The 26,260-nt window shown below is 41.4% G+C and overlaps 1 protein-coding gene across 3 annotated transcripts in view; it reads right to left on the minus strand.

Moving 5' to 3' along the window:
- cacna1ha (calcium channel, voltage-dependent, T type, alpha 1H subunit a) overlaps window positions 1-26,260 on the minus strand; it is a 182,240-nt gene that overhangs the window by 63,309 nt on the left and 92,671 nt on the right. For all 3 annotated transcript variants that reach the window (XM_079564002.1, XM_079564001.1, XM_079564003.1), the window contains exons 3-8: window positions 24,900-25,009; window positions 19,060-19,193; window positions 17,139-17,236; window positions 8,640-8,799; window positions 6,014-6,305; window positions 1,538-1,630 (exon numbers count right to left, since the gene is read on the minus strand). In XM_079564002.1, the coding sequence (XP_079420128.1) occupies window positions 1,538-1,630; window positions 6,014-6,305; window positions 8,640-8,799; window positions 17,139-17,236; window positions 19,060-19,193; window positions 24,900-25,009 (887 nt within the window). The remainder of the gene's footprint in view (window positions 1-1,537; window positions 1,631-6,013; window positions 6,306-8,639; window positions 8,800-17,138; window positions 17,237-19,059; window positions 19,194-24,899; window positions 25,010-26,260) is intronic.

Consider the following 26,260-nt stretch of genomic DNA (forward strand, 5'->3'; position numbering starts at 1 on the left):
CTGTAAGATTTGGATGGTTGGGTTGAAACCGGAACAGTGGTTCTCAAACTTTTCACACCACAATACCACCTCGTGGAACATTTGACCTTCCAAGTACAATCTGACCTAGATCAAGATCCAGTCTGGAGTAAACATTGAAGATAATAAAGGGTCTAAAATAACCAAAAGTATGTCTAAACAGGATGTTATCCAAGTCTTAACCAGAAAAATACCTAACTTAAAGACCCTTTACATGATTTTTTTTGGTTTACAAAGGGGGCACGTGCACATTTAACTGTCAGTTGTGATTCAGCCTCATTGGTAAACGGTCTCAACTTATATAGCACTTTTCTACCTTCATTCAGCCCAAAGTGCTTTACAGCAAGGAACCAGTCACCCATTCACACTCTTATTCATACACCAATGTACGCAAACACTGGAGGCAAGGAGGGGGAAGTGTCTTGCCCAAGGACACAACAACAGTGTGTATCTTCAGGAGCTGGGATTCGAACCCCCGGCCTTCCGATCATGAGACAACTGCACTACTGTTAACTTTCCAAACACATTTAAAAAGTCCCAATTCTTCATTTATAGCTATGTTTCACAACTTGCAGAGTCACTTTTCAGGATCACTGTTATAGAAATACTACAAAACTAGCCTGCAAAGCCATGAAATTGACACAAATACTTTAGCTGAAGAAAACTATAGAATACTAATTAGATGCACAGCTTTTTTTCCACAATTATCTGAGTGTACAATGTACTGGAGGAGGACAAAACAAACTTTGTTCCACTACTACTACAAAAAATCAATCTGGTATAGGGACACCTGCACTGCAGCATGTTGCGTTTCTTTACTCATTATTTGTCTGTGAGAGTAAATACTACGCTGACAGAAAAAACAAAGGGAGAGAGGGATATTGTACATCCAATTAGACAATGGAGACATTTTTTTTCACTCAAACTTGGCTGTAAATACTGTCTAAGTGGCGCTAGCCCACAGTTAGCCTTTTAGCTTCTTCTTCGTGATTCTATTACAGTGTATCAGGGTCTCCGGCCCGGAGGCAACTAAGTTGCAATTGTGGTTTTCTGGCCAGAGACACCAGCGGGAAATTAAAGACCCCCGAATGATCCCATTAACACTTGTATTGCCCCCAGAGGGACTACGGAAAGGATTTATTAAGGTAAACAAGTTACTTTACTACTTTACCACCTGAAGAAGTTCAAGTACCATACCGGCACATAGACTGTGAAAAACATGGACGTAGCATCGCTGTCAGCCGCTGAAGCCAAATGGGAAATGGTTTACAGGTTCCTTGCTCTAAAGGCCTTTCCATTGAAACTTCTTTGCCCCCTCTTTATGTCATTACTGAACTCAAGCTTGTCATTCTTACCTGCACCCATAGGACAGAGAATAGAACCTTGGTAATTATAATAGTGGTGCGGTCACTCACCCACTGCACTTTCTACATACACGTCATTCAAACAAATGGGTCTTCAACAAGCGCATGCACATGACAAGGTAACTTTACTGAGGAAAGTAAAACGAGATACTTACGATTATAAGAAGTATAAAATATATAAAATTGTAGAAGGAGTGAGCGTCCATGACATAGTACATGATATCTACCCATCCCTCCAGAGTAATGACCTGGGAAAAGAGACAAAAACAAAATCAAAATGTACAATCCCAACACCCCAGCGCACACAGTCGACACAAGAGCGCGGCAGACAGAGGGGGTTGTTAAGTGCCCGTGTTGGTCGCCTGGAGAAAGGCTTTCTGTAACGCGGTGCGATCATGTCTGAGTGCGGGAGAGAACCCGTGGGGCCCGCTTCACTGCTTTCATGTAACGGCGTATGCAGATGAGCGGTAGGGGATGCTTTGACCTGAATGTGCTTTGTTCAGTCAATGCCACCGTCGCACCTTCTCCGGCGTGACACGGCCCTGGACTGAATAAATACTACAGGCAAGTACGCGGCTTTCATACCGAAGCGCGGCATGTTATGTGTGTGAAAGGAGTGTGTCCCGTTCAGCGCACACAGCCTATTGAAGGGCTGACCATTTTTAGGGGAACAAGAATTGCATGCATTTGTGTGGGACTTGAAAAATCCTCTTTTTGAAAAGCCTTCTAAGGAGAGAGAGAGAGATCTACTACTACTAAAAAAGAAAAAAAAACGTTTGCATTTTAAACATTGCCAATTGAATACTTTAATCCTTCATTGTCATTCATTCAATCTTTATTAAGGACACAAGTGAGAACACATGATCCATATTTATGTTTAAAAGAAAAATATTAAAACACTGCAAATCATTGCAAATCATTGTGAGCACCGTCACGCTAAAATGTCAACTCCGTCACATTATTTGTCAAAAACGCCAGAGCCGTGAGAACATATTTCCGTTTGGAGATGCTGAGGGACAAAAAAGCTTTTTCTGTGTTATTTCTTTTATTGTAATGCGCATATCATCCACCAGGGGGCAGTGCAGCACCCTCAGCACCCTGGGTTCCCACGGCCTTGAAAAATGCCCTGAAATGGCTTTAAAACCGTTTCCACATTTGAAAATAAATAACACAGGCACAAGTGAGAGAAGAAGAAGAGTTTGTGGTGGTTTTGTCAACTTCGTCGCACTTCAAATCTGAGTTGGCGGCTGATGGTGTTAAAATTGCAACTATTTTTCTTATAATCACTAGCAATGAAGCTAGTTGCCATCTGGTCATAGTCAACGCTTCTCAAATCCATTATCATTCGGTCCAGTATGGTTTCAAAAAAATGTGTAATAATGGCGTGACGGAGTTGATGATTTCAAGGTGTGACCGCAACAAAGTAGGTTTACAGATTACAGATTATTTTTTTCCATAAAAATCATCTTTAAAGGTGCATGATGCAACTTTTATGTGAAAAAAAAAGTTGATATGTGTTCTTATTTGAACGTGTAGTGACCCAGGGGCTGTATGAGTGGTCAGCATGGCGCCTTTACTTTCCATCACAGTGGTCAGAGTCATTGGATTCAATTCAGTGCATTTGAATCCACTGTTCCTGAGTTGCTGTTGATATACTGTATATCCTTTTGTTCTATTCACTTCATTGATCATCGTTTTACCACAGTTTTACACAAATGACAGTTTATGACAAAGGACATGTTTATATTTACTGTACTATATATTATATTTTTGCTATACTTTGCAGACAGGACATTTTGTTATTTACAAGGAATATACTACTTCCTCAATAAGTCAATAAGTGAACTGTCTATGTCTGTGAATTGCAATCGATTACACAGCCCTTGCGCCCAGTACCTCGGTATTTCCCGCAGGAGTCTCAAAGCAAAGCCCTAAATTAACTCATTTCGGGGCTAAGGGCAGGGATGTTTGGCACAGGCTGCATCAAAATCTTTAATTCATGTGCTTCATATTTGCACAAGCGGTATGGCTGGGGATAACAAGCTCAACGTCTTACTTAACACTCCTCACTCTTCGTACCACCTCCTCTTTTTTTCTTTTTACCCTCTGATGCTATTTCTGTCAGGAAATGTTTACGCTTAAAATGATTAATTCTCTTGTTGGGAGGTTTTCAGCAGCTGAGGGTGTGAAACCTCGGCAGCCAATCCGTTACCAATTAAAATGTCTTTGAACTAACCAGAAGAAAGCTGAAACAAAATGAACAGTATTATATGAGGAATTGGAAGTTGTGGTTTTTTTATTTTTTCATAGCATGACAAAAGGCAAGCACTGTATGTGTAGTAATACAAATATCTCTGAAAGGAATGCAAGAGTGAAAGTGAGCTTTATCAGGCTTTTAAACGAATTTTCAACACATCAGCCCTTGTATTTGTCTAAAAAAAAATTTAGTTCAGACCTGCCTGCTGCTGAGGTGAAAAGGAAAAGCACCCAAAATAAAGTTAAAAACAATGGGGGGAAAACATGCAAATCTGCGAAGGCGAGAGCGTTTGACAAAAGGTTTGGTGGAGGTGTTGAGACTGTAAAACTTCGAGCAGCTTCATGGATTCTTCCATATTTCAGTTTGGGCTTGAGTTTTCAGTGAGGAAGAGGAGACAGAGAAGCATGAAGGATTACTGAAGTGCAACATTTTGAGCTTAGTAGGAGCGCACTTTCATTTAAGTGGGAAGTACATGGGGTGGAGAAACACCCATGGCCAGTGCGGAGTTATGTACAACAGACCTTTTCTCCAACCAGACTCCGCCGCGAGGCGGAGGGAAAGGGGTCATGGGGGTGAACATGTGCTTTTGTTTTGGTCACGTTAACGCAATTATGGCCAAGCGAGTGCTGACCCGCACCACAGCGGGACCGGCTTTTGGCTATGAACATTGGGACATGAACATTGGGACAAGAACATTGTTTAGCTCACGATGGGGTTAATGAAGATTTTAGTTTGAACAATTTAAAGAGACTAGATGCAAGTTGGTCATTTTATACTCATGACTGCCACCTCAGGTCTTACACGTAGCTGCAGCTTCTATACTAAGCTTGTGTATGACGGCACTTCGGACCCGAATTAACACCATTTTTTGTGACAGCGCAGGATTTTAGAGGCAGTTGTGGTGGGTCTGGGCTCATTCTACACATTAGGACATTACTGGTTACCGGAACATGTAAGAGGATGAAAATACTTAGTTTTAACATTTTTGAACTCCGCATTGTCCCTTTAACAAGTCAAAAGATTAAAGACCTAAATTTGACACAATATAACCCCTTTCAGCCATGTTACAAAGTTGTTCTCTCATCAAAAACATATCTGGAGTTCGTTTTTGTGCTGCTAGCGCATCTTTGAGTGATCTTAGAATCTTTTCCGGTGGCTATTCTCAGCTCCCAATAAGTTCCCCCGAGGTCTGACGTACCCAGGAAATTTTTTCCTCACCCCTCGATCTCTTGCTAAGTTTAATCCTCTCATCGCGAAGAGAAAACACTTGTTTATTTTTATTGAAACAGTTGCATAGCGAAGGGGAGCACGATGAGAGGTGGGAGGGGCTTATGGAAGCTGCTGGATGTTTTGCTCAGCTGTTTTAAGATCAATGCTGCATTTTCTGACCAACAAAGTGTAAGTTAGTGATAAAGATGTGTTTGACATTGTTACCAAATACCTGCAGAAAGCTGTACTTATACAGTAGCATCCTCATATAATTCCAGTATTACAGAAGATCTTTGATATATCTTTTTAAAAACAGCAACACATGGAATCTTTGAAAGGTATTCCAAGCTTTCTGTCCAGCCCTCGTTTTACATGCTTAAGTAAAACTTATGGACAATGTTTCTAAAAAGCAAATAATTTGATCGAGGTTCAACCATTCAAAACATTTGGACATTTTGAGCAATTTTGGAGCAAGTCACGCTGCCTTGCACTAATTACAGATTTTCTATGCCCTATTCAGAGCCACCGGACCACACCATTGAGCCGAGCTGAATGTGGGAACAACAGTTTTAATAAGCAGTGAAATAAGAAAAAAGCCGTTTTCTCATCCGACTTTGTAGTTTTGGCACAAATGTTCACTTTTGTCAGTGCGCAGTGGCGAAGACGCTCTTGAGGCGGCGAGTGCCTGCCCTGTCGTCCCCGGAGCCTAATTGCGTGTGTCCTGCATGTTTGTGAGGTAATTTGAAGGTAAGCGTCTGCGAGAGCCGCCCGTGTTGTGCAAGTCAAAGCCCATTAGCCGCACAGACACATCTATTAGCGGGCCTTGGACAAATCTATTAGGACGGCTGGGATTCATATCAGCCCGGCGCAGGCGGCTTCAGAGTGTTGCGGGGGGAAGAAAAGTCTGTCACAATCTCCCACTGAGTCCAAATCAGCGAGCGGCCGAGAGAAAAGTCCAATTCGCGAACAGCATGTGGTGGAAATGGGTTGAGGAAAGGCATTTGGAGAGAGATGACAAAACTTTAAAGGGCCGATATAATGCTATCGACTTTTTTTTTTTTTTTTCTTTTTAGCTCATAATTATGCTGTCCAAAATACAAAACAAAAATAAATTCATCCCATCTCTTTCACAAGAACAAAAGAGTGGCTGATTTTGTGCACGTACCTGGAATATGGCTATCCAGGCGTAGCCGATGTTGTCGAAGTTGACAGCTCCCTTGTGAGGGTTAAGTTGCCCGGAGCGACACACGTTGTAGTACTGGTTCCAGTTAACGCACATGTTAGCGCTAGCCACGCCCATTTCGGAGGCGGACAGCGAGCACTCCACCTCGCCCTGAACGAACTTGGGCACGTTGTGGCAGCGGAGCATCCCGTTCTCCCGAGGGGCGGAGCAGATGAACGGGCTGTCCTCCCCGTCCTCGTCCATGTAGTAGTCACTCATGGACAAGTTGTACATCCTGGAGGACAACACAATGAATACAAGGGTGAGGGGATGTATACTCTTGACCTTTGACCTGACACTATTGTCTCTGAGTCATGGGCATCCAGAGTGCAGCATCTGGGGACCGATCTCCAGCTGTTAACTAGGTTCAGTCAGGCGACAACCGTAATTTCAACTTTAAAAAAAAATAAAAATATTTAGTTAGAGCGGCTTATGGTCACGTGTGCTCAATAGTCCGGAATTTATGGTAATTTTCCGCATGTTTACAAAGCCCAGCCACCAGCCCCTCCTACTTTCTACAGGAGCGACTGGGACACGACTTCATTTCTCAGATTAGATCCATTTATCAATTCAGTCACAGATGCAAATTTATAACAGATCATTCAAAAACAGAGATTCAGCATTTCAGCTTTAAAGGCCTTCATCGGGAGGGCCTGAAACAAGTTGGGGCTTTGTTTGTCCATTGAGACATTACATAACAATAAATGCTTTTTAAGTCTATTTCGTGACTCATGTTGTTTACGTTGTACGGACCGGAGCCTTGGGCCCGACCCAAGAATCCCCTCAGACGAGCGGCTGCATGTGCTCTCTTTCTTTCTTCGCGGTAAACTACAGCCCAGATGAACAGGAAGAGAAAGTCCTACCTCTGAACTCCTGGACACTTTTTACATTATTAGAAACGGCTGCGGAATGACTGAAATACGGCTCGCTGAAGTTTTAAAGGTGAGGACACCCTAATTAAATATGCACGCGCGATCCTAATGCTCAAATAGCGATCAGCAGCCAGCAGGTCAGAACCAGAACTAAACCAGGTCTGAACCTGGACTAAACCAGGACAAAACCAGGACTAAGCCAACTAAGCCAGGACTCAGTGTGTTGAACTGAGCAAAGAGAAACACATATATATTTTTACATATATTATGTGCACATTCAATTAATTGCATTATTTTCAAATCACAATAGATTTAATACAGGCTTAAAAATTCTCATATAACCATAATTAACCCTATATGTTCCGGACCTGTGCTTGACTTTTTTTTTTTCAATTCGGACCTTGGTGAAATGGAATTCATGGCCCCTGTTTTATCTGGACCCCGGGAAGAATAGTTATCGCTGCGGTAAAAACTAAACGGGATCCATAATAATCATGAAGATAAGAGTATCACAAAACATCCAAAAAGTGTTCTCACTTGTGTTTAAGAGTGGGTTAGTGGTTCGCCTGTGTGATTTTTATCAGTTCTATTTTCATGTCTTTACATGGACCCACAGACCGTCTGTGATTGGTTCATCTGCCTGGATCCCGGGCTTTACGAAGAAGAGGACAAAGGTGTAGTCGGGCTGGTGAGGCTATGTTTTAGATTGATGGGGTACCTGGTCCCATGGCGGGGTTATTTTAGGTTTAATGCCACAGTTCAAACATTGTCAAATTGTTTTGTCAAGTTTCACAACAAGTCATCCAGAAATCATTGCCACTAAAGCGCGAGCACATCTGTCAAAATGCCAACGATCATCTGCATATTGTTTTTTTTTTTTTTCCCGAGCAGCTGCAAAGTGATGAAAACTCATCTTAATTTTTTGTAGCAGTTTCACAAATCTCTCTAACAGCTTTTCCCCTCACGGCAACCCATCCATTCCCCGGCTCCTATACGCAACAAAGGTATTGTTCTAACTGTCTTAAACCCCACACAACCTACGCCGCGATTACATTTGTCACAGCCAGATAGAAAATCCTTTGCTCATCCATTTTAGTCAATTCAAAAAATCTAAACGTGTAGCATCTAGGTGGGCGGCTGAGAACACATGTGTGGATTCAGACTGCTTTGAAGGACGCACGCGCACACAGTCATTAAAATATAAAATAAAATACTACCACCTTTATCTCCTGGAGTCACACGCGCAGCTGCGGCAACGTTATCACAGTACGGCTCGTCCCGGTACATCCAAACAAGAATCGGTTGGCTGTGCAATGTTGGCAACACTCAGGAGCGTTTTGTTCTCCTTCATCATTTCGTGACGAACCATTTCTCCGCGGAGCGCAACCTCCTCTGACTGTCATAGGGATAATAACTGCGGGTCTTGATAAGAGAGCTGGAGTTTTTTTTTCATCACAGGAGAAGATATGATCAGTCTGGGCGAGCGGGCTAATCATCTGACGCGACGAGAGCACTTTACTGTCAGAGCACTGCGACCTTTCTGCAACGTGCTATTTACCAGTCAGTCAGAGAGTCATGGCCGTAGCGCTACGGGAACGCTAACATGCCTGGAATGATGCTCATCAGCAAAAAAGAAGTGTGTGATACAATGTTCCCAAATATCGATTTCCTTTACATATTATAGAACAAGTACTTACGGCCGGATGTCCTCTCCCAAGAAGCAGCGGTTTCTCAGCAGCCCCGCCCACAGCTGCACCCCCACGATACCGAAAATGAAAAAGACAAAGAAGCACAGGAGGAGGACGTTCCCCAACATGGGCAGAGTGTCCAGCAGCAGTGTCACCAGGATCCGCATACCTGCACACAGACAGACACACAAATGACTCATGCGCTGACGAGAAGGCAAAAGTAAAGGCCCAGAGGTGTGTGGAGTGAACAGAGGGAGTTGTACTTTTTGAGGTTAGTGTCTACTGTCTGTCAAAACGTTGCTACGAGAACATAAATCAGACGGCACTCAAATAGTTTTAAAACCGCCCGTAAAACACAGCTGTTTGCGTTGCCGTTTGATTCAAGAAGAGCTGCATTTTGACTCTTGAGTGTTTTTACTCTCTATTTTTATATTGTTTACATTCTGTGTTTTTGCCTTGCATGTGAAGCACTTTGGGCACCTAGCTTTGTGTCTGTAGAAGGTTCATACTGTCTTCTTAGGTTAAAACTATTACAATTGTATTTCTTATAAGACAGAAGGTTTAGTTTACCTGCTTGACTAGTTTCGATCACTTCCTGTGATCTTCCTCAGAAGCGACACCTGGTGGTGGAGGTGACGTGTCGTAGGCAGCTTACATGGATTTTCCAGTCAGTCAGTCACTCTACTGACTGGCGCCTTCTCCAGGACGGCATCCCAAGTGAGGGATAAGGTTTACGCCCCCTCGTCCCGGTTCATAGATGTTCTGTGTCCTGTGATCTTCCTCAGATCACAGGAAGTGATCGAAACTAGTCAAGCAGGTAAAACTAAACCTTCTGTCTTACTATAAGAAACAAAACTGTAATAGTAACCTAGCTTTGTGGTTCATGTGCTATACAAATGAAGTTGACATCGACTTCCACATCGACTTCGACTTCTATATCGACTTCCACATCGACATCGACTTCCACATCGACATCGACTTCCACATCAACATCGACATTGACTTCCACATCGACTTCGACTTCTATATCGACTTCCACATCGACTTCGACTTCCACATCGACTTCCACATCGACATCGACTTCCACATCAACATCGACATTGACTTCGACAAACAGTTGCTTAGTTCTGGAGTATGCTATTCACAAAATAATAGGGAAAACATTGCGATATTCTGCGATAACTGTCTTGAATGCTGTGATAATGATACTATTGTGTGATTTCCACAATTTCTATTTGTTTTTCATCCAACTGTGTAAACGCATGAATTGCAAGTACTAAAGCAGGACCAAAACAAGGCTAAAATGGAACCAAACTAGGCACATCATGACCAAAACTGAAATTTTACACATTTTAAAGCTGCACTTTGCAACTTTTTCTGTAAAAAAAAAAAATATATATATTTTTATTAGTGTGTGTTTATCCTTTCAGTGACATAGCATAGCACCTTTACTTACCATCCATGATCAATTGTTTTTTGGGTTACCAATACGTTTTCACTGCTGACTGAACAGTCTCCATGGCTACGCATACATTCCATTCCAAAAACCTACTAGAAACCCTGAAAACCATGAAATAAAATTGATCCTGAAGCATCATTGGGGCCACCAGGATGAAAAGTAAAGACGCTAAGCTAACCACCCATACAGCCTCTGGGTCACTGAAAGGTGAAATACGCACTAACATCAACTTCTTTTTTTACACATAAAGTTGCGCAATGCACTTTTAGAAGACCTCGGGGGTTTTGTGTATATTGTAGCTTCAATTACTTTATGCAGAAGTAGTACCATTCTCACTTGAGTACTTTTTGAATTACTATATTTTACTTCTGCATGAAACAATCTGCAAGTAGCTGTGTAAAGTCTTACCTAAGGAACAATTCAGGCAATTTTACCCACCTCTTAGTTTGCTCACATAATATCTGCCCTGCTACGATACAATGGCCACCTTTATTGATTATTCACACAGCAATCAATACAATTTCAAGTGCTGATGGATGCGGCTATTGTGGCAGTTATCTCTCGGGAGAAGTGAAGTCGCGTCTTATCTAACTGAATGTGTTCAGCATCACTCTCCAGTTGTCAGCTGTGGTTACAGGCGGCAGTGTGAGAAATCCCCAAAGTGCGCGCCATCCTCTCATCTTTGTCACTTTCGGCAATACAAAATTGTTCTATTGACGGAGCAATCATATCAAATCATGTTAAAATTTGTCTCACGATTCTGTGGCAGCCAATACCGCGCTTTCACCACAGTCTATTACAAGCTACGTGCCATCTACCACCTGTAAGTTGAGTTTTACTTGACACATATTTTCTGAAACTACAAGGTCGTAGCTTGTTTGGAAATTTGAAGTACTTGACAGTATTTCTCACATTTTCAAAGTAGTTTAACTCTAAAAATGTTAAAGTCCTCTATGATTTCTGTGATAATATTTCTCAAAATCATCTTGAGTTCCAGAGGTTTATTTTGATTTACTGCCGCTGGTTTTTGATATAGTAAGCTTCTTTATTGTATTGTTGTGAGATTAAGTCAAGTACTAAAGAAATCAAATACTTAGTGTATGTAAACAACCAAGCAAAGTAGATAGCTAACTTAAAGCAGTACTTAGCAACTCTTGCCCCTAGAGGCCACAAGCGCAACTGCAGGTGTCGTAGCAAGTTGTTATTTTTTAACTTATTAATTGTCCGTGAGAGTAAATACTACGCTGACAGGAAAAGGCAAAGGGAGAGAGGGATATTGTACATCCAATTACACAATGAAAATATTTTTTTTCACTCAAACTTGGCTGTAAATACTGTTTAAAATGGCGCTAGCCCGCAGTTAGATTTGTTAGCCTGTTAGCTTCTTCTTTGTGATTCTAATAGTGTGTATTGTTTGCTCCGGTCCGGTGGCAGTCAAGTTGCAATTGTGGTTTTCTGACAAGAGACACCAGGGGGAGATGAAAGACCCTCCAATCTTCCAAACACTTGTATTACCCCCAAAGGAACTAAGAAAATGATTTATTAAGGTAAACAAGTTACTTAGTACTGCTTTAATTAGCCCAAAGCTAAGGGGATGCTAATGCCGTGTTCCAGGCAACTGGTTAGTGTGATTTTTCCCACTTTCCCAAATTACGACTTACGACCCGAGAGCGTTCCAGCTGAATAAACTTTGTGTAAACATAACGGCTAATGCTACAACAGTTAGCTAATAACGTTACATGAATGCTTCTTCACTAGTGTTTCATTCAAAACATGCAAAATAACATTATATTGAAGGCTATGACCAAAAGTAACGTTCACATCACTGGTATACTGGTTATTCTCTCATCTCACATCTGAACTTGAAGCTCTCTGGACATCTCCGAGTTTACAAGTTGTAATTACGAGTTTGAGTGTTCGAGGCCTTTTTTCAAGTGGCAGGTCGGAAATTGCCTGGAATGAATGTCAAAGAAAGTGAATGCGCTAGTTATGCTAGCAGTTTAGCATTATGCTCATAAATAAAGACAATGGAAATAACTGCATTTTAAAATATAACCAAACTACATGTAAAAAATGCTAAAGTCAAGATGAATGGTATTAAAAGTAATGCTAAGAATGCTACTAAAGAGTGCTGAAGCTAAAGTATCATGTTGCTACGTCCTTAACCCCTTAACTCCCACCTGAACCGAGCACATTTTCACCAATTTGGGCTTTAAGGACAAAAATGTGACAAAAATTTGACAAAAAATTGACGAAAAAGTGGCAAAAATGTCACAAAAATGTCCCAAAATATTGACAAAAAATTGACGAAAATGTGACAAAAAAATGATGAAAAAGTGGCAAAAATGTCATTAAAAAATTGACAAAAAAATGTCCCAAAAAATTACAAAAATGAGTTGAATACCCCTCAAAAAAAGATGGAAAAAAAATCTGATGACGTGAGGAAAAAGATCCATTTTGATGAGTTTTGTAGATCTTAGCTTTCAAATGAGGCGTTACACTGGCCTAAAGGATTTGGGTAAAGCTGAACTGGAGAAAATGCTCTCGGTTCAGGCGGGAGTTAAGCGGTTAAAAGTGTTTGAATTAGCATAGAAATGTATAAAAAGGTGGCTCTATTTTAGTAAAAAAAACCAACACATGATAGAAAGGATTTGTTTATTATGAAATGATTGCTTTTGATTCATTTTAAGGGGGAGAGCACATGAGCAGGCCTGATCTCACATACACGTCTGACTTTGAGATACACTGACACATGCAAAGCAAGTCAGACCCAATGGACTCCTAAACGTTACTCGGCTACATCGCAAAACACATTAGTCTTTCCGAGCTTCACCAACCAACAGTGCAGCTATGGACACACAGTTATGCAACGTATAAGGCTGCAAAAAAGAGAGCTAAAATGCAGCGCTGTTCATTTGTCAGCCCCAGTGAGCTTGTCCAGCACACGGGAGCGTGCCAGCGTGGAGGGGGTAGTTTTGGTGACACCGCGAGCGAGACGGACGGTGCCACGCTTCATGACTATGTTTGGACTTACTGCTATGTCCGAGCAACCATGCACGAAACTTCATGTAACGTGCGGCCTCACACCGGGGGAATCTCCGCACAAACTTGGCCACGGAAGATGAGCGTTGTGGACAGAGAAGGCACTGAAACCCTACTGAAAAAAGTCTATTAGAACTTTTTTCCTTTTTAGTGGAATATAACTGATTTAGCTCAAATAGAGTATATATTGTAAGAGATAAGACAGGTACTAAGGCCCTTTTTGGGGTCCGATACCGATATGAAGAGTGTTGGCATGGCCTATAGCTGATATTTAGGCCAATATTTTAAGTAATGTAATTTGATGCAATTTTATTATCTCTCAAATAGCCTATTGTTAAATATGTAAAGTAAATTTAAAATCTAATAGAGGTCGACCGATTTGGATTTTCCAAATGCCAATGCAGATTATTGGGGATTTTGATTTTTGGCCAAATAAAAAAAAAATGTCTGGTCTATAATCCTGTGTATGAAGTTTCTCAACGTGTTAGTGTTGAACTGCGACAGGAGGGGGCGCTGTGTGAGGGGCATAGGGCTGATTTAATCATGAAATTCATGTTTAGTAGATACTTCACTGCAAAAAGTATTTAACTAGATCAGTATAAACATCTCAATTTGAGCATAATAATCCAAATTTGAGTTGTTTTGACTAGTTAAGAAGTTGTTGGGCATTTGTCCTGGATTATTTCACTTGTTCTGAGATGTTTCTGACTCGTTTCGATACATTTCGTCCTTATTTCAGGTCATTTTCTTGCCAATGGGGTAAGAAAATTGGTCTAATCTCATTGGCAATTTTACTTTCTTGTTTCAAGCGAGATTTACCCTAGAACTGGTCTGAAATGTCCTCAAACAAGCAAAGCAAACTTGGTCCGATCAGGAAAAGTGTCTAAATGAGTGAAAACCGCTCAAAACAAGATACATTTCCTCATTTCAAGTCATTTAAGCCAATGCTTGATATTCACTTTTTGTAGTGTTCGAGGGAGCTTGTTTGAAAGACACAAGTCAAGTCAGCAGATTCTCTTCTGGTTCCGAAATTATGCTCAAATGTCTACAACATAAAATATACAGAATAGGTGTACGGACATCTCAATGCTTCTCTGCTCCCCTAAGGTCTAGGAAGTTGTGGGAGGACTCATTGTAAAGCTCTGACAGGAAGTCTCGATCACTTTCGGTTCCAGAGATATCGATATTGTAAAAGACATAAATATCGGCCCAATATGTCGGTCGGGCCCTAACAAGTGCACAAAAACACTACCAGTACATCTCATTTCATTAAGACTTCTATCATTCTGTGTGGATAGCAGCACATATGGCGGAAAACCTTTCTGTCCTCAGCGTTGCGGGTTCAAGTCCTGGTTCCAACAACTTTCCCAAAAGGCTTTATTCTGCATAATGTGCAGCCCTATAGTCCACATAAACTGATCCATGTATGGAATCGAGGGATTGGGTGAGCTGGAAAGGCCACATTCAGTTTAAATTGAACTTCCAACCACTCCCACTGTTTAAGAACTGGAGCTTTGTATATAAAGAAGATCATAAAAATACAAATTTAAAACAAGCTATAGCGTTTCTTTGATAAAGTGAAACAGACACCGCCATAAAATGTGGGATAATAAAAATGTTACCTCTGCAGAGAAACACAGCCTAAAGCACTCTTTCCAAGTCAATTGAACTAAATGTATACCTACTCTGGCAGCGCGGGCCTGAAAACAGCCTGGCAGCTGGCCAAATGTATTCTGGTTAATCATATTGTGCTCTGTTATGACACTATTGTCTAGTGATTGTGTTTAGCAGCAGATTCATAGCCACCTCTGTGACAGGGCTTTTAGGGGGATGACAAACTGTCTGCAAATGTTCGCCTTGCACCTGCGCTCTCCCGGCTGGACAGACATCAGCGCGCTGGTCGTAAGACACTTTGTATCATTTGATAGGACAGCCCAGCGAGACATATTAGGTTCTGATATCTACCGGCACGGCGTCAAGTTGGTTTAAAAACTGTTAAGACTTCATGTTTTACTTGGATGTATGTGTGTGTTTTATATTTGTCCTGATGAAACCCCCCTTTATACACAGGGCATGTTGATTGTGTAGCTTTTAGATTACCGCTCACAAACAGAGTTGAGCTACGGACCAATGGCAGATGGCTAGAGTTCACTCAAAAGCCAGAATAAGCCTGGATTTGACATTTACTCACTGCTGAGCACTAAAGGAGGGGATGAAGCGCGGGATCGGGCTTGTTTGCTAACATCCTCATTAAAATCCCGGCCTCTATTATGTAGTTGTCAAACCAGGATGTAGTGTTTGCGGAGTGGGCTAGTGACACAACCAGAGCTAAGTGCTGTGTTACTGCATTTGACTCCATGCTTGGGCTCATGTAACATTTCTTCCATACTCGGGAGTCCATCTACCTCATGTGAACTGCCTATTATTAAGATAAAGCAAAACACCAGCATTTTAGTAGAAAGATCATTTCGCCTTGATCCGTTTGAGGTTTTTCCAGTTCAGTAACATCTGCAGTTTTGTTGAAGAGTGACTTTTTTCATGTGTTTGTCTCAGAACTGGAACGGCCTGCTCATAGTACAGAACATAGTGCTCATGGTACACGCTACAGCACATTGAAAACGCTGTCCCCCCCCAATCCTGAGAAGAACCAGGGATTACGACCATATTAGTCCAGTGCTCAGGTCTCCTCTCCTGTTGCTCACTGAATAGATTTTAAAAGTTCTGGATTGACTCTCCAGAAGACGTGAGACTGGCCTCAACTCTGACAATTTTCAAATCCAGGCTGAAAGCAAATGACAACCTAAAGAATGTCATATTTTCGCTTTAATTTAACCTCTTACCTTTTTCTACACATTTTCTCCAGTTCAGCTTTACCCAAATCTGACAGCTTCTTGACTGGAGAGCAACAGTGTGACGCCTCATTTGAAAGCTAAGACCTACAAAAGTGAACGTAACTTTTTTGTCACGTTGGGGCCGGAAATTTGTCATGTTTTTTTTATCAGTTTTGGATGGTTTTTAATCGCTTTTCTTTGTTGCTTTTTTGTTGTTTAGTTTTCGCCAAATTTTTGTCACTTCTCGTAACTTTTTTGTGGGTTTTTCTTTGCTTTTTTGTCAATTTTTTGTGGGTTTTTCTTTGCTTTTTTGTCAATTTTTTGTGGGTTTTTTCTTTGCTTTTTTGTCACTTTTTTGTTGTGTTCTCATCCTTGTTTTTTGTCACTTTTGAATACTTTTTTTTCAAGAAGCGTTTAGATTCAAACTGGAACAAATGTGCAGGTGCGGGTTAGTAAATTCATGATTTATAATGATGGTGTATTGATATTTTAAAGATGTTGTTTGCCTTCTTTTATTTTATGCCTACTTCCTGTTATTTTATGCCTACTTCCTGTTCTGTGCAGCACTTTTACTTTGTCTGTCTGCACTGTATACTAACTTAGACTTTTGTAAGATAATTCTCTAATTCATATTTGATCAATAATGAATAACCTTTTACATTATTTTTTTATTTTTTTATTTCTTGTCCCATGGAAGACCCAGGACACGGTGGTGGGACTATGTCTCCGAGCTGGCCTGGTGTCGCCTCGGGGTCAGAACAGCTGGAGGAGGTGTGTGTGGATCGGGAAGTTTGGGCATCTCTGCTGAGACTGCTGCCTCCACGACCCGGCCCCGGATAAAGCGGAAGAAAATGGATGGATGGATGTTTATTTCTTTTCCATAACAATTAATTTCCTATTATGTCCTGCCGGGCTGCCAGGTGCTCATGTCCCCCGAGCGATCAGTTTAGAAAGACTGCCTTAAAATCCCACAAACCACATGTCGAACTGTATTGCAACATTCATATCCCGTAAACTTCACAGAAACATATGAATGCATGTAAGCGCCCGTGGCTTCAGAAAACTCACCCTCATTGTACGTGTAGTGGCAAAAAAACAAACAAGCTTCAATCTCCGTAGAAGACTTGCCGCATAAACAATTGTAATAGCGCATTGTGCCACCTGAAAACCACTTACTTGGAACTCTGTTGATAGCGCGCAGCGGCCTGAGCACCCGCACCGTCCTGATGGCGGAGAGGCTCGCGTTGTGTCCATCCAGAGAATACTCCAACACCCTGCAACACATAAGACAGAGGAGCGCTTTAGCGTGCTGTGCGGACTCCATAAAACCTGCATTAGCGCTTCGCACATATGCTCACGATCAAACTGGGAACACCGCAATACGGCTGTTAATTACATTACGACTTGCATATGGCGTTTGATTGCACTATATTGCCGGCGGCTAAATGTTACTGTCTATAAGTGCAGGCTCAGTCCAATCTGTTTTGTCTGCTCCTGAATGTGGTCAATTTGTTTTGACGTTTGGAAAGTGTCCAAGGAATGTCAGGCCTTGTTCCTTATAGTTTAAACAGAAATGATAACGGACAAATCTTTATTACCGTACATGGTGGCAAACATGGGACAGGGCGCGTCTATTTTGGAAATGACATTGGGCCCGGCAAGGGCACATAAAACAGATAGCACCCAAAGGCCCGAGTAAAAACCTGTGCCGTATATCTTGGTACAACCTCTGGAGATAATTTACAATGACTAAAAGTGTTAGGGCGTATCTAATAATATTTTAAGTTTGCTTAAGCATCGAGATTTTGTTTTTGAACACGTCCAGTAGATTCAGTGTTGAGAACTTTCCCAATGATCTCAAGAGGCTTTGTCAGCAACTAACAATCGTTTAACAGCAAGCTGGATATGGATCTCGATGCTGAACACTTAAGCCGCGCTGCACAGATGACGGCTTGAGAACCTTTATCAAAGAGAGGAGAGCTCAGAAAAATAAACAGGCTCGGTGCACTAAATGTTTTTGGCTAGTTTCCTGTTGGCCAGTCTACAGTAAGGCCTACTTCCTGTCTACATTTTTTTTTACTGAAATGAAAACATAAAATGTGATATAAAAACAGAAGAAAACTGAAATAAATGTCAAGCAGAGTGTGTTTTATGAAAGTTAATTCAGATTCTGGCGCTATTTTTACATCGTTAGCCTTTAATTAGCATAAGCCTTTAGCCTTGAGGCTAAAACAAAGTTATAAACAGCAGTGAGTAGTGTAATTATGCAGCTGAATGTTTTCTGCTGCGTACTGTTGAAATATATATTTACTTCAACAAGACGCTGCTAACTCTCCATAGGAATAAAACAAAGTTAGTGTCAGACACAGAGCGTGTAGATACAGACAGCATCACGTCCAAGAAGGGGGGCGTGGCCTCGCCGATGGGGAAAACAGAATCATTTTCTGGACGAAATATAAATGTATTTATCACATACAAATAAAGTCAAGTCTAAATCGGGTCCATATGGATGTTTATTCACGGGAGATTGTTCAGTAGAAGCGAAAAAACGGCAGTCGTAGTTGGCACTAGCTAGCGATAGCATTAGCACGAAAATGTATGTAATAATGGGCTGTTGAACCACTTTGCTCCTCTCCATGTCTTTGTATCTTCATTTAGTAGAAAACTAAATAAGAACGTTTTTTCTCCAAATTGTTTCCCTCTTAACTGTTTCAAATATGACCATATATGGGCAATTCCAGAGATGCCGTCTGGATCTATTGGGAAAGAAAGAGGAAGGATTCCATATTCTGAGGAGAGAACTTGGAACTTGGAACCAGGAGAAACTAGATCATCTTCTTACTCTTAAATACATAATTACATAAATGATGATGTGGCCTTTGCGATTTGCTCGCATGTGTTTTCATTCGCGACAACTCCCACAGCCCCACTGGGAAAGATGTAATGTGAATAGAAAATGAATTAAAAAGTAGTTAAAAACGAAGTAGCTGGAAGACTGTGATGAAAATGTGATAGCTGTTCCTGCTTCTGAATGAACGGTACAATCTCCACAGACAATAATAGTTTGCACACTCCAAAGCCTTCGCTGGATACTCACCCCGCCATGACGATGACAAAGTCCAGCTGGTTCCACTTGTCGCCAAGGTAACAGTTGGGCCCGAAAATTCCCAGGGCGACCATCTTGATGACCATCTCTACAGCGAAGAACGCGAAGATACAGTCGTCCAACACCTGGCAACAGAGAGCGGAAGAAACACTGAGAACGAACACGACTTCTAAGCTCTTTTCTGCGGTCTGCGTGTCAGGGAGAGATCCACAATTCATTTCGTCCTTTGGGCTTGGCCTTTTTTTTTCCCCAAGGGTAACCACAATGAATCTATATATCAGATTTATATGCCGGATGCCCTTCCTGTGTTACTTTTGTCCTTGTCAAACAGTGGAGGGCAGATTCTCCCTACACAGACCACATAAACTATCACTTGTACTTTTAATGGACCTAAAGGAGTGTCATTTTCAAAAGAATTGTCAATATTGCAGTATTTTTGGAGGACCGTACAAGTATTTAGATCACAATTCAACACTCAAAATCATGTTGGGGTCAAGAAGACGACGAAGAAATTCACCACCTGGATTTAACATCTTAACCCCGCCCAGAACCGAGCACATTATCTCCAGATTGGTTTCACCCAAGACCTAAAACCTAAAAAAAAAAGCATCAAATTAGCAATGAAAACGAGGATTAAAACGCAGCCAGAAAAGTGACAAAAAAAAGGCGAAAACACCACAAAAAAGCAATGAAAAAAAAAGCCACAAAACATGTCGAAAACGCACTTTTAGTTTTGGGTAAAGCCGAACTGGAGGAAATGCACTCGGTTTAGGGGCGGAGGGATAGGAGATTAACTGTTTGGTTCATCGGTTCAGGAAGACTATGGGCCAAAGAATGAAATCAGCCGACTACATGAACACCCAGAATGACCAGGTTATTCCATCAATGGATTTGTTCTTCCCTGATGACAGATTCATATTCCAAGATGACAATGCCAGGACTTGTGAAAGAGTGATTCAGAGAGCACGAAACATCATTTGTACACATGCAGCCCAGAGCTGAACCCCATTGAGAATCTTTGGGATGTGCTGGATCTTTTGACATTGCCGAAGCTTATTGAAACAACGCCACAGAGAATGTGTTTTGTAATCAAAGCTAAAGGGAGCGTGTGACTTTTTGTTTTTGCTTTTTTCTAAACCTGGGGAGCCCGCAAATCCTCCTTTTTGTTTGAAAGCGAAGCGTCTGGGACAGTGCTCACAGCGATCATTTCTCGCTCCAGTCGTAGTCTGCTCCATTTGTAGCATCACTTAAATGCAGAATACCCTCTCAAATATCTTTAATATCTGTAACTTCATACACTTTTCCTGAATAATGTTTCGTTTGTTGCCGGCAAAAGCCCTTTGTTATTTCTTCATACTCGTGCCCATCAGATCTGGCAGAGATTATAATAGAATAATAGAATAGGTAACCCAACACACATGTTTTTGTGCAGAGTAGACAAAGTGTGTCACGGCTGGCCAGAGCACTTTCCATCACGACCAGGCCCATTACTGTGACCGACAACAATGGAGATAAAGTACTTTATTAAAGGAACAGGCCACCGTTTTTCCATACTGATATATGTTCTTACCTGATCTTAGATGAGTTGATACGTACCTGTCTGGTCTTTCTGCGTGCCCTCAGTCACGCAAAACGACCAAAGACGTTGTTAGCATTTGGACTCTCCCAATTTATTCCTATGGCTCCAAACGGGGCTGAAGTTGGAAGCTACTACGCTCTTCCACGGGCACAAAGACCAGACAGGTACAAATCAACTCGTCTAAGCTCAGGCAAGAACATATGTCATTATGGAAAAACGGTGGCCTTTTCCTTTAACGGACACACAATATACCAGCGGTTCTCAACCTGGGGGTCGGGACCCCCAAGGGGGTCGCGAGACAAATTTGGGGGGTCGCCAGATCATTTGATTAAAATATACATATTTTCAATAGCCTATAATCTCATGTTTTATTGTAGCAGGTGTTTGCTATTTTACCAGAGTGGCATTATTTGTTCGTAGTTTGATGAATTTTATTTCAGCCATTTGATTTTTTTCTTTATTTTTTAAGAAATATGTCGGCTAATGTTCCTATTTCCCACGGTGTGACCCGGGCGGGGGGGTCACAAACCTCTTTACCTGTTATAATGGGGGTCGTGGCTCCAAAAGGTTGAGAAACACTGCTGTATACACAGGCTGGACTTGAACCAGCAACCCTCCAACGGCAAAATGGACTCACTAAAACTGTCTATGTCACAACGTGCTTTACACAAAGACAAAACAATGCCATGGCTACTCTCATTCTAGAAATCCAAACTTTTTAAAGGCTGAATTGTCTTTCCAAATCCAAACAGAAATAAACAACGCAGACGTTTCAGTCAACCCCAAATGATCAGATTCTTGTAAAGTTTCTCCATTAGAGCGGCGTTCTGAGTGCCTCCCATTACACGCCGCGTCCCAGCGGGGGCACAGCTCTGGCTTAGCGCGGGTATGGCGCTGTCTCAATTAACTGCAGCTCTAGCATAGCAGAAAGACAGTTTGTATTTGGATGTAATGAGCCCGTCGCCGAGTGCCAAGAGTCAACACAGCCCTGCCGCGGGAGCGCACCGAAAACGAGCGAGAGGAAATTCAGTTTTAATTACGGCTGTATTTACACATCCTCGACAGTCACATTAAAGGCCGTGATGAAAACGTTTTATGGGATATTATCTGCTTATTTACTTTTAAAAGTTGTGTTGTGCTTTATCATGACCATTTTTGTTCAACATTTTTACATGCAGGTCATTTTTTCGGATTAAAGATGAATCTTTAGTTTTCATTGTTGCCTTTAAATATTCACTCTCAGTTATTCCTATTTCTTTCAGGAGTCGTTCCAGCAAACAGCCACAGTTACATTAATTTAGTAGAATTATCTGCAAAATGCCTTCCCTGTCATGAGCACCCATTATTGTTGTGTTTCTGGTGACATCACAGCAGTCTAAAGGCCTGATACGACTTATGAAAGATACAACTCATGAAAGTGTAATGCAGTTAATAGGATAAACTGGCTCCTGCCCCCACTGGGTAGTGTGACATCATCAATCAAGAGGTGGCGTTCACGTGACATCACAACATTCTAAAGAGCCTATAGTTTAACATTGAGGTGGCAGTGGTGGTGGTAACTGACAAAATGCATATTTTTATGTCTTTGTTTTTTGGCTCATATTTCAGTCATTACTGGAGGAATCCACATGAAACAAACTGTCACAAAGTTCATTGTCTCCTCTGTCATGAACTAATGTCCAATTATTTTCTCTGGAAAATGTCAAAAAGTGGTGACAATTTGAGAAAACACGAGTGTGATGTCCAATAGAAAAGACATAAAAATAATATCACAGGTTTGTGAATCCAATCACAATCAACGATTGATTTCTTACAAAAACTGCATTTCTCCCATAGAGCTGTATTGGCCCCGCCCTCCATCTGACATTATGACATCATCACATTCTAAACCGTGAACGCCACCAATTGCTGGGTTGGAGGTGACATCACAGCATTCTAAAGGCCTATACTATTATATGGAGGAAAAAATATTTTGTTTTTGAGGAAATCTTTGTACAGAGAGATCTTGGACCCAGTGACAGATATTAAAGATCATTCTTTAAATTCATATATTTTCTTTTTAGCTACGACTTGTGGAAGTGTAATGTTATTAATAGGAAAAACGGGCTCCTGCCCCCCACTGGGTCCGATGACATCATCACATTCTAGAACCTGCAACCCAGTAATAGGTTGTTTTCAGATTCTAGAATGTGGTGATGTCATAATCTCAGATTGAGGAAATTTTGAAAATGATCATTTTTTAGAAGTGATTGGATTCACAAACCTCACGCAGATGTTTTTGAATATTGTCCCCACTTTTGAACGCCTTTATGTGAAAATAATTGGACCTTAGTTTATACGTGCTCATGATTGTCTCAGTAATGAAAAACAATTATTAGCCAACAACTATGACCCAAAATCTGCGTTTTGAAAGTTACCATGGAATTACCTGCCCACCAACTGAATTTTAAACTATATACATTCTCAGTCATATGACTTTTGGTTGCTAATATATATAGACAGCATTGTGTTTTACAAGGGGGGGGAAGGAAGCATGTTTTGGGAAACACAATTTTTCTCTTTTTACTCGTTTTCTGACACAAGAGACTTTTTGTCCCATACAAATAAAGTGAAGTCTAAATTGGGTCCAGATGGATATTTTTTAGCAAATAGTTCAGTAGAAAGGAAATACAGGCGGTTGTAGATAGCGTTAGCACGTAGCATGACGTTAACATGTAGCATCATGTTAGCATTCTCTGTTATTTATGTATTTATGGGCTGTTGAACCACTTTGCTCCTCTCCTTGTCTTTGTTTCTTTATTGGGTAGAATATATATTCAGAATTCAGCATTTGTTAAAGTAGTTTTGTAGTAATTATAAAAAGCTTAGATTTTTCTTTGTTTTCCCTTTCAACTGCTTCAAATATGACCATATATGGGCAATTCCAGAGATGACATCTGAATCTCTCAGCTGTTTGAACCTGTGCCTAAATACAAATTAAACCGAACCTCAAATGAATGGACAAATCAAGTCATAACTCTGTCGTGGTGGGCGGCGTTCCAAACAGCTGAGACTGAGAATGCTCTATAGGCTCTTGAGAATGTGGTGACGTCACGTGCAAACGATCCATACGTTTTAGTTCGAAGTCATTTTAAGAAATATTGAGCTGTTCGTATTCAAGACCTTGAGGGATCCAGTGGGTATATTATAAGAACAGCTCGACCTTTCTACCTTTCTGTTCACTGATATGGTCTTTAAAAAACTCAAATGTCGGAGAGTTTAGAAATGCCCTTTGATAACTCTGGCTGGGGAAAAAAGAAGGTACGTTTTGGCTCAATTTATTTTGTACTAAAAAAGAACATTGAGATGAAAACGCACAAATAGACCCCAGAAACCTGTGGTTACAGTTGCCTAGTTCTTGACGGTCTCAGGAGGAAACAGATGCAGCATCATTTGGAAAACGTCAAGAAAAACATTGTTACTAATATAACGTCTTGTTGCAGAATCACGTCAAAAAGCCATTTCTTAAACAGACGGTTGCTAAAGATGAGCAAAGGTTTGTGGGTCAACCCGCTACAGCATTGATTGCATGCTGCAGTTGGATCCTTGGGCAAGACACTTCACTCAACTGTGTCCATACAGATTTGTCAGCACAACTAAGATCTAGAATAGCGCCATTCATTGGACACGCCAAGAAAAAACTAACTTTTTTCACGCAGTGGTCAATGTTAAGATAGTTTTCTCCTTTAACATCTTAGTTTTAATTATTCTATGGTGTTTTGTCCACAAGTGGACCGGAAACTTCTCGGAAATACTGTAATTTACCGGCTTCCCACGCTTATTCATTTGCGAATATTGACACATTTGGTATCCGCGCTAACAGGAAAGGCGACCAAGATGACCCTGTAATCCAAAAATCGTTTCCTTTCTGGGAGAGAGCTGCGGCCATAGACACGGCAATAGGCTATAATGGACTGTATTTTGGGAGGAAAAGGGATGAACTGTGAAGGGAGCTGCCTGCTGTGGAGAACTGAACTCATGCTGAGACCAAGTAAAAGCTAATAAATTATACATTTTTGAACTATTACTGGGAAAATTCTCTTCCTCCTGAGAGAGCAGTCAACACTTTCCCTTCAAGGCCAAGCCTCGGCGCTAAACCAGATGAGGACTGATGCCTCGTATTTTGCATATCACTGACTTTCAGGATTGTAAACAAAAAACATCCATTGTTAGTACAAGTGTTAGTGGTGGTAGTATGAGTAGTATTACCCACCTGGAGTATTCGGCACCAGTCGGACAGACAGGCGACGTCCTCACAGGGCTGGAACATCCCCAGAGTGACACAGTTGAGCAGGATCACCACCATGGACACGTGCTCGAACCATGTGCGCAGGAGTCAAGGTCAATAATGCGGAGAGAATTTCAACAAGTACACACACAAAAGAACATGTCGAGGCAGTAAGTAAGTAAGTCCAGGAAGCGTTGTAACTGCATTATTAAATGAACGTCCATCATATGTACATTAAGACTCGTGGAAGGAACGGTTGGGAAGGAAGTTCGCATGCCGGCTAATGGGTCTGGAGATGACGCACTGTAAGCACTAACCTAATCACTGGCCTGTAATAATAATAATATAATAAGACAATATAATGGCTTTGCTGCTGCTTCGCTAATCCTAATCAATGAGCTTAGACAGTCTGCTGGAAACGACGCTCCGAAACACTGACTTGCGGTGACCTCGTCCGACTGAAATGCTCATCTTCGGTTGACTTACCCTTGGCTGCTATGTCTTTTTAAGATACCTCCGAGGCTTGATCCGAACTCTGAAGTCGGGAGGTATAAAGCTAGTATTTTAAGTTGAAGTTCCCTCATTATTTCAGCCATGACCCCAAAAATTGCCTTACAAACAACCCAGGACCCCGACTGACCTAGTTTTGATATGATTGGATTTCACACATTCTATACTCGCTCACAAAACATATTCAAAACACAGCGGCATTGAAGGTTTAGTGAGGTATACTTTATTAATCCCAGTAGGGAAGTTTGTTCTCTGCATGTGACCCATCCTCAATGCCGCTGGGGCAACCTGTAGGCACTCGGGCTTTCAGATGTGGAGCCAGGCTCACAAATCGTCCCTTTTCTTAAGATTCTTGTCCTTCCCTAGCTCCCCATCAAAACAAACCTCCACTGCCCCTCCCGCTCCGTGGATGCAGCCACTGTTGGACATCCGTGCTTGTATCACAATGGGCTACAGTCCGTTATTCTGTAGTAGTGAGGCTCTGGTGGATATTTTTTGCCTCTTATTTCTCTGCAGAGGGAACTAATAATCCAAATCCGTTTCAAAGATTACTCCAACACGTGTTAATGACTCAAAACGCAATGTTCAGTATGTTTTCGATGATCGACAAACATAATGATGTGGTTGAAAGTTCGAAAAAAGTTGATTAAGTGTTGTATAATACCTCCCCTTGAGAGGAATCAACCCCAAAGTTTACACTGTCAGGCCAATTCTGGGATTTTTGTGAGTGCTGACAAGAGACGTCCGGCCAAATCAGAATCTGCAGGTTCAGACGAGTTGTTGTGTTGTTCTAAAAAAAAAAAAGCAATGTCACGCTTAATCGCTTGCAATCAGGA

The sequence above is a fragment of the Gobius niger genome, assembly GCF_951799975.1.
Source record: "Gobius niger genome assembly, chromosome: 10".
Classification (NCBI taxonomy): domain Eukaryota; kingdom Metazoa; phylum Chordata; class Actinopteri; order Gobiiformes; family Gobiidae; genus Gobius; species Gobius niger.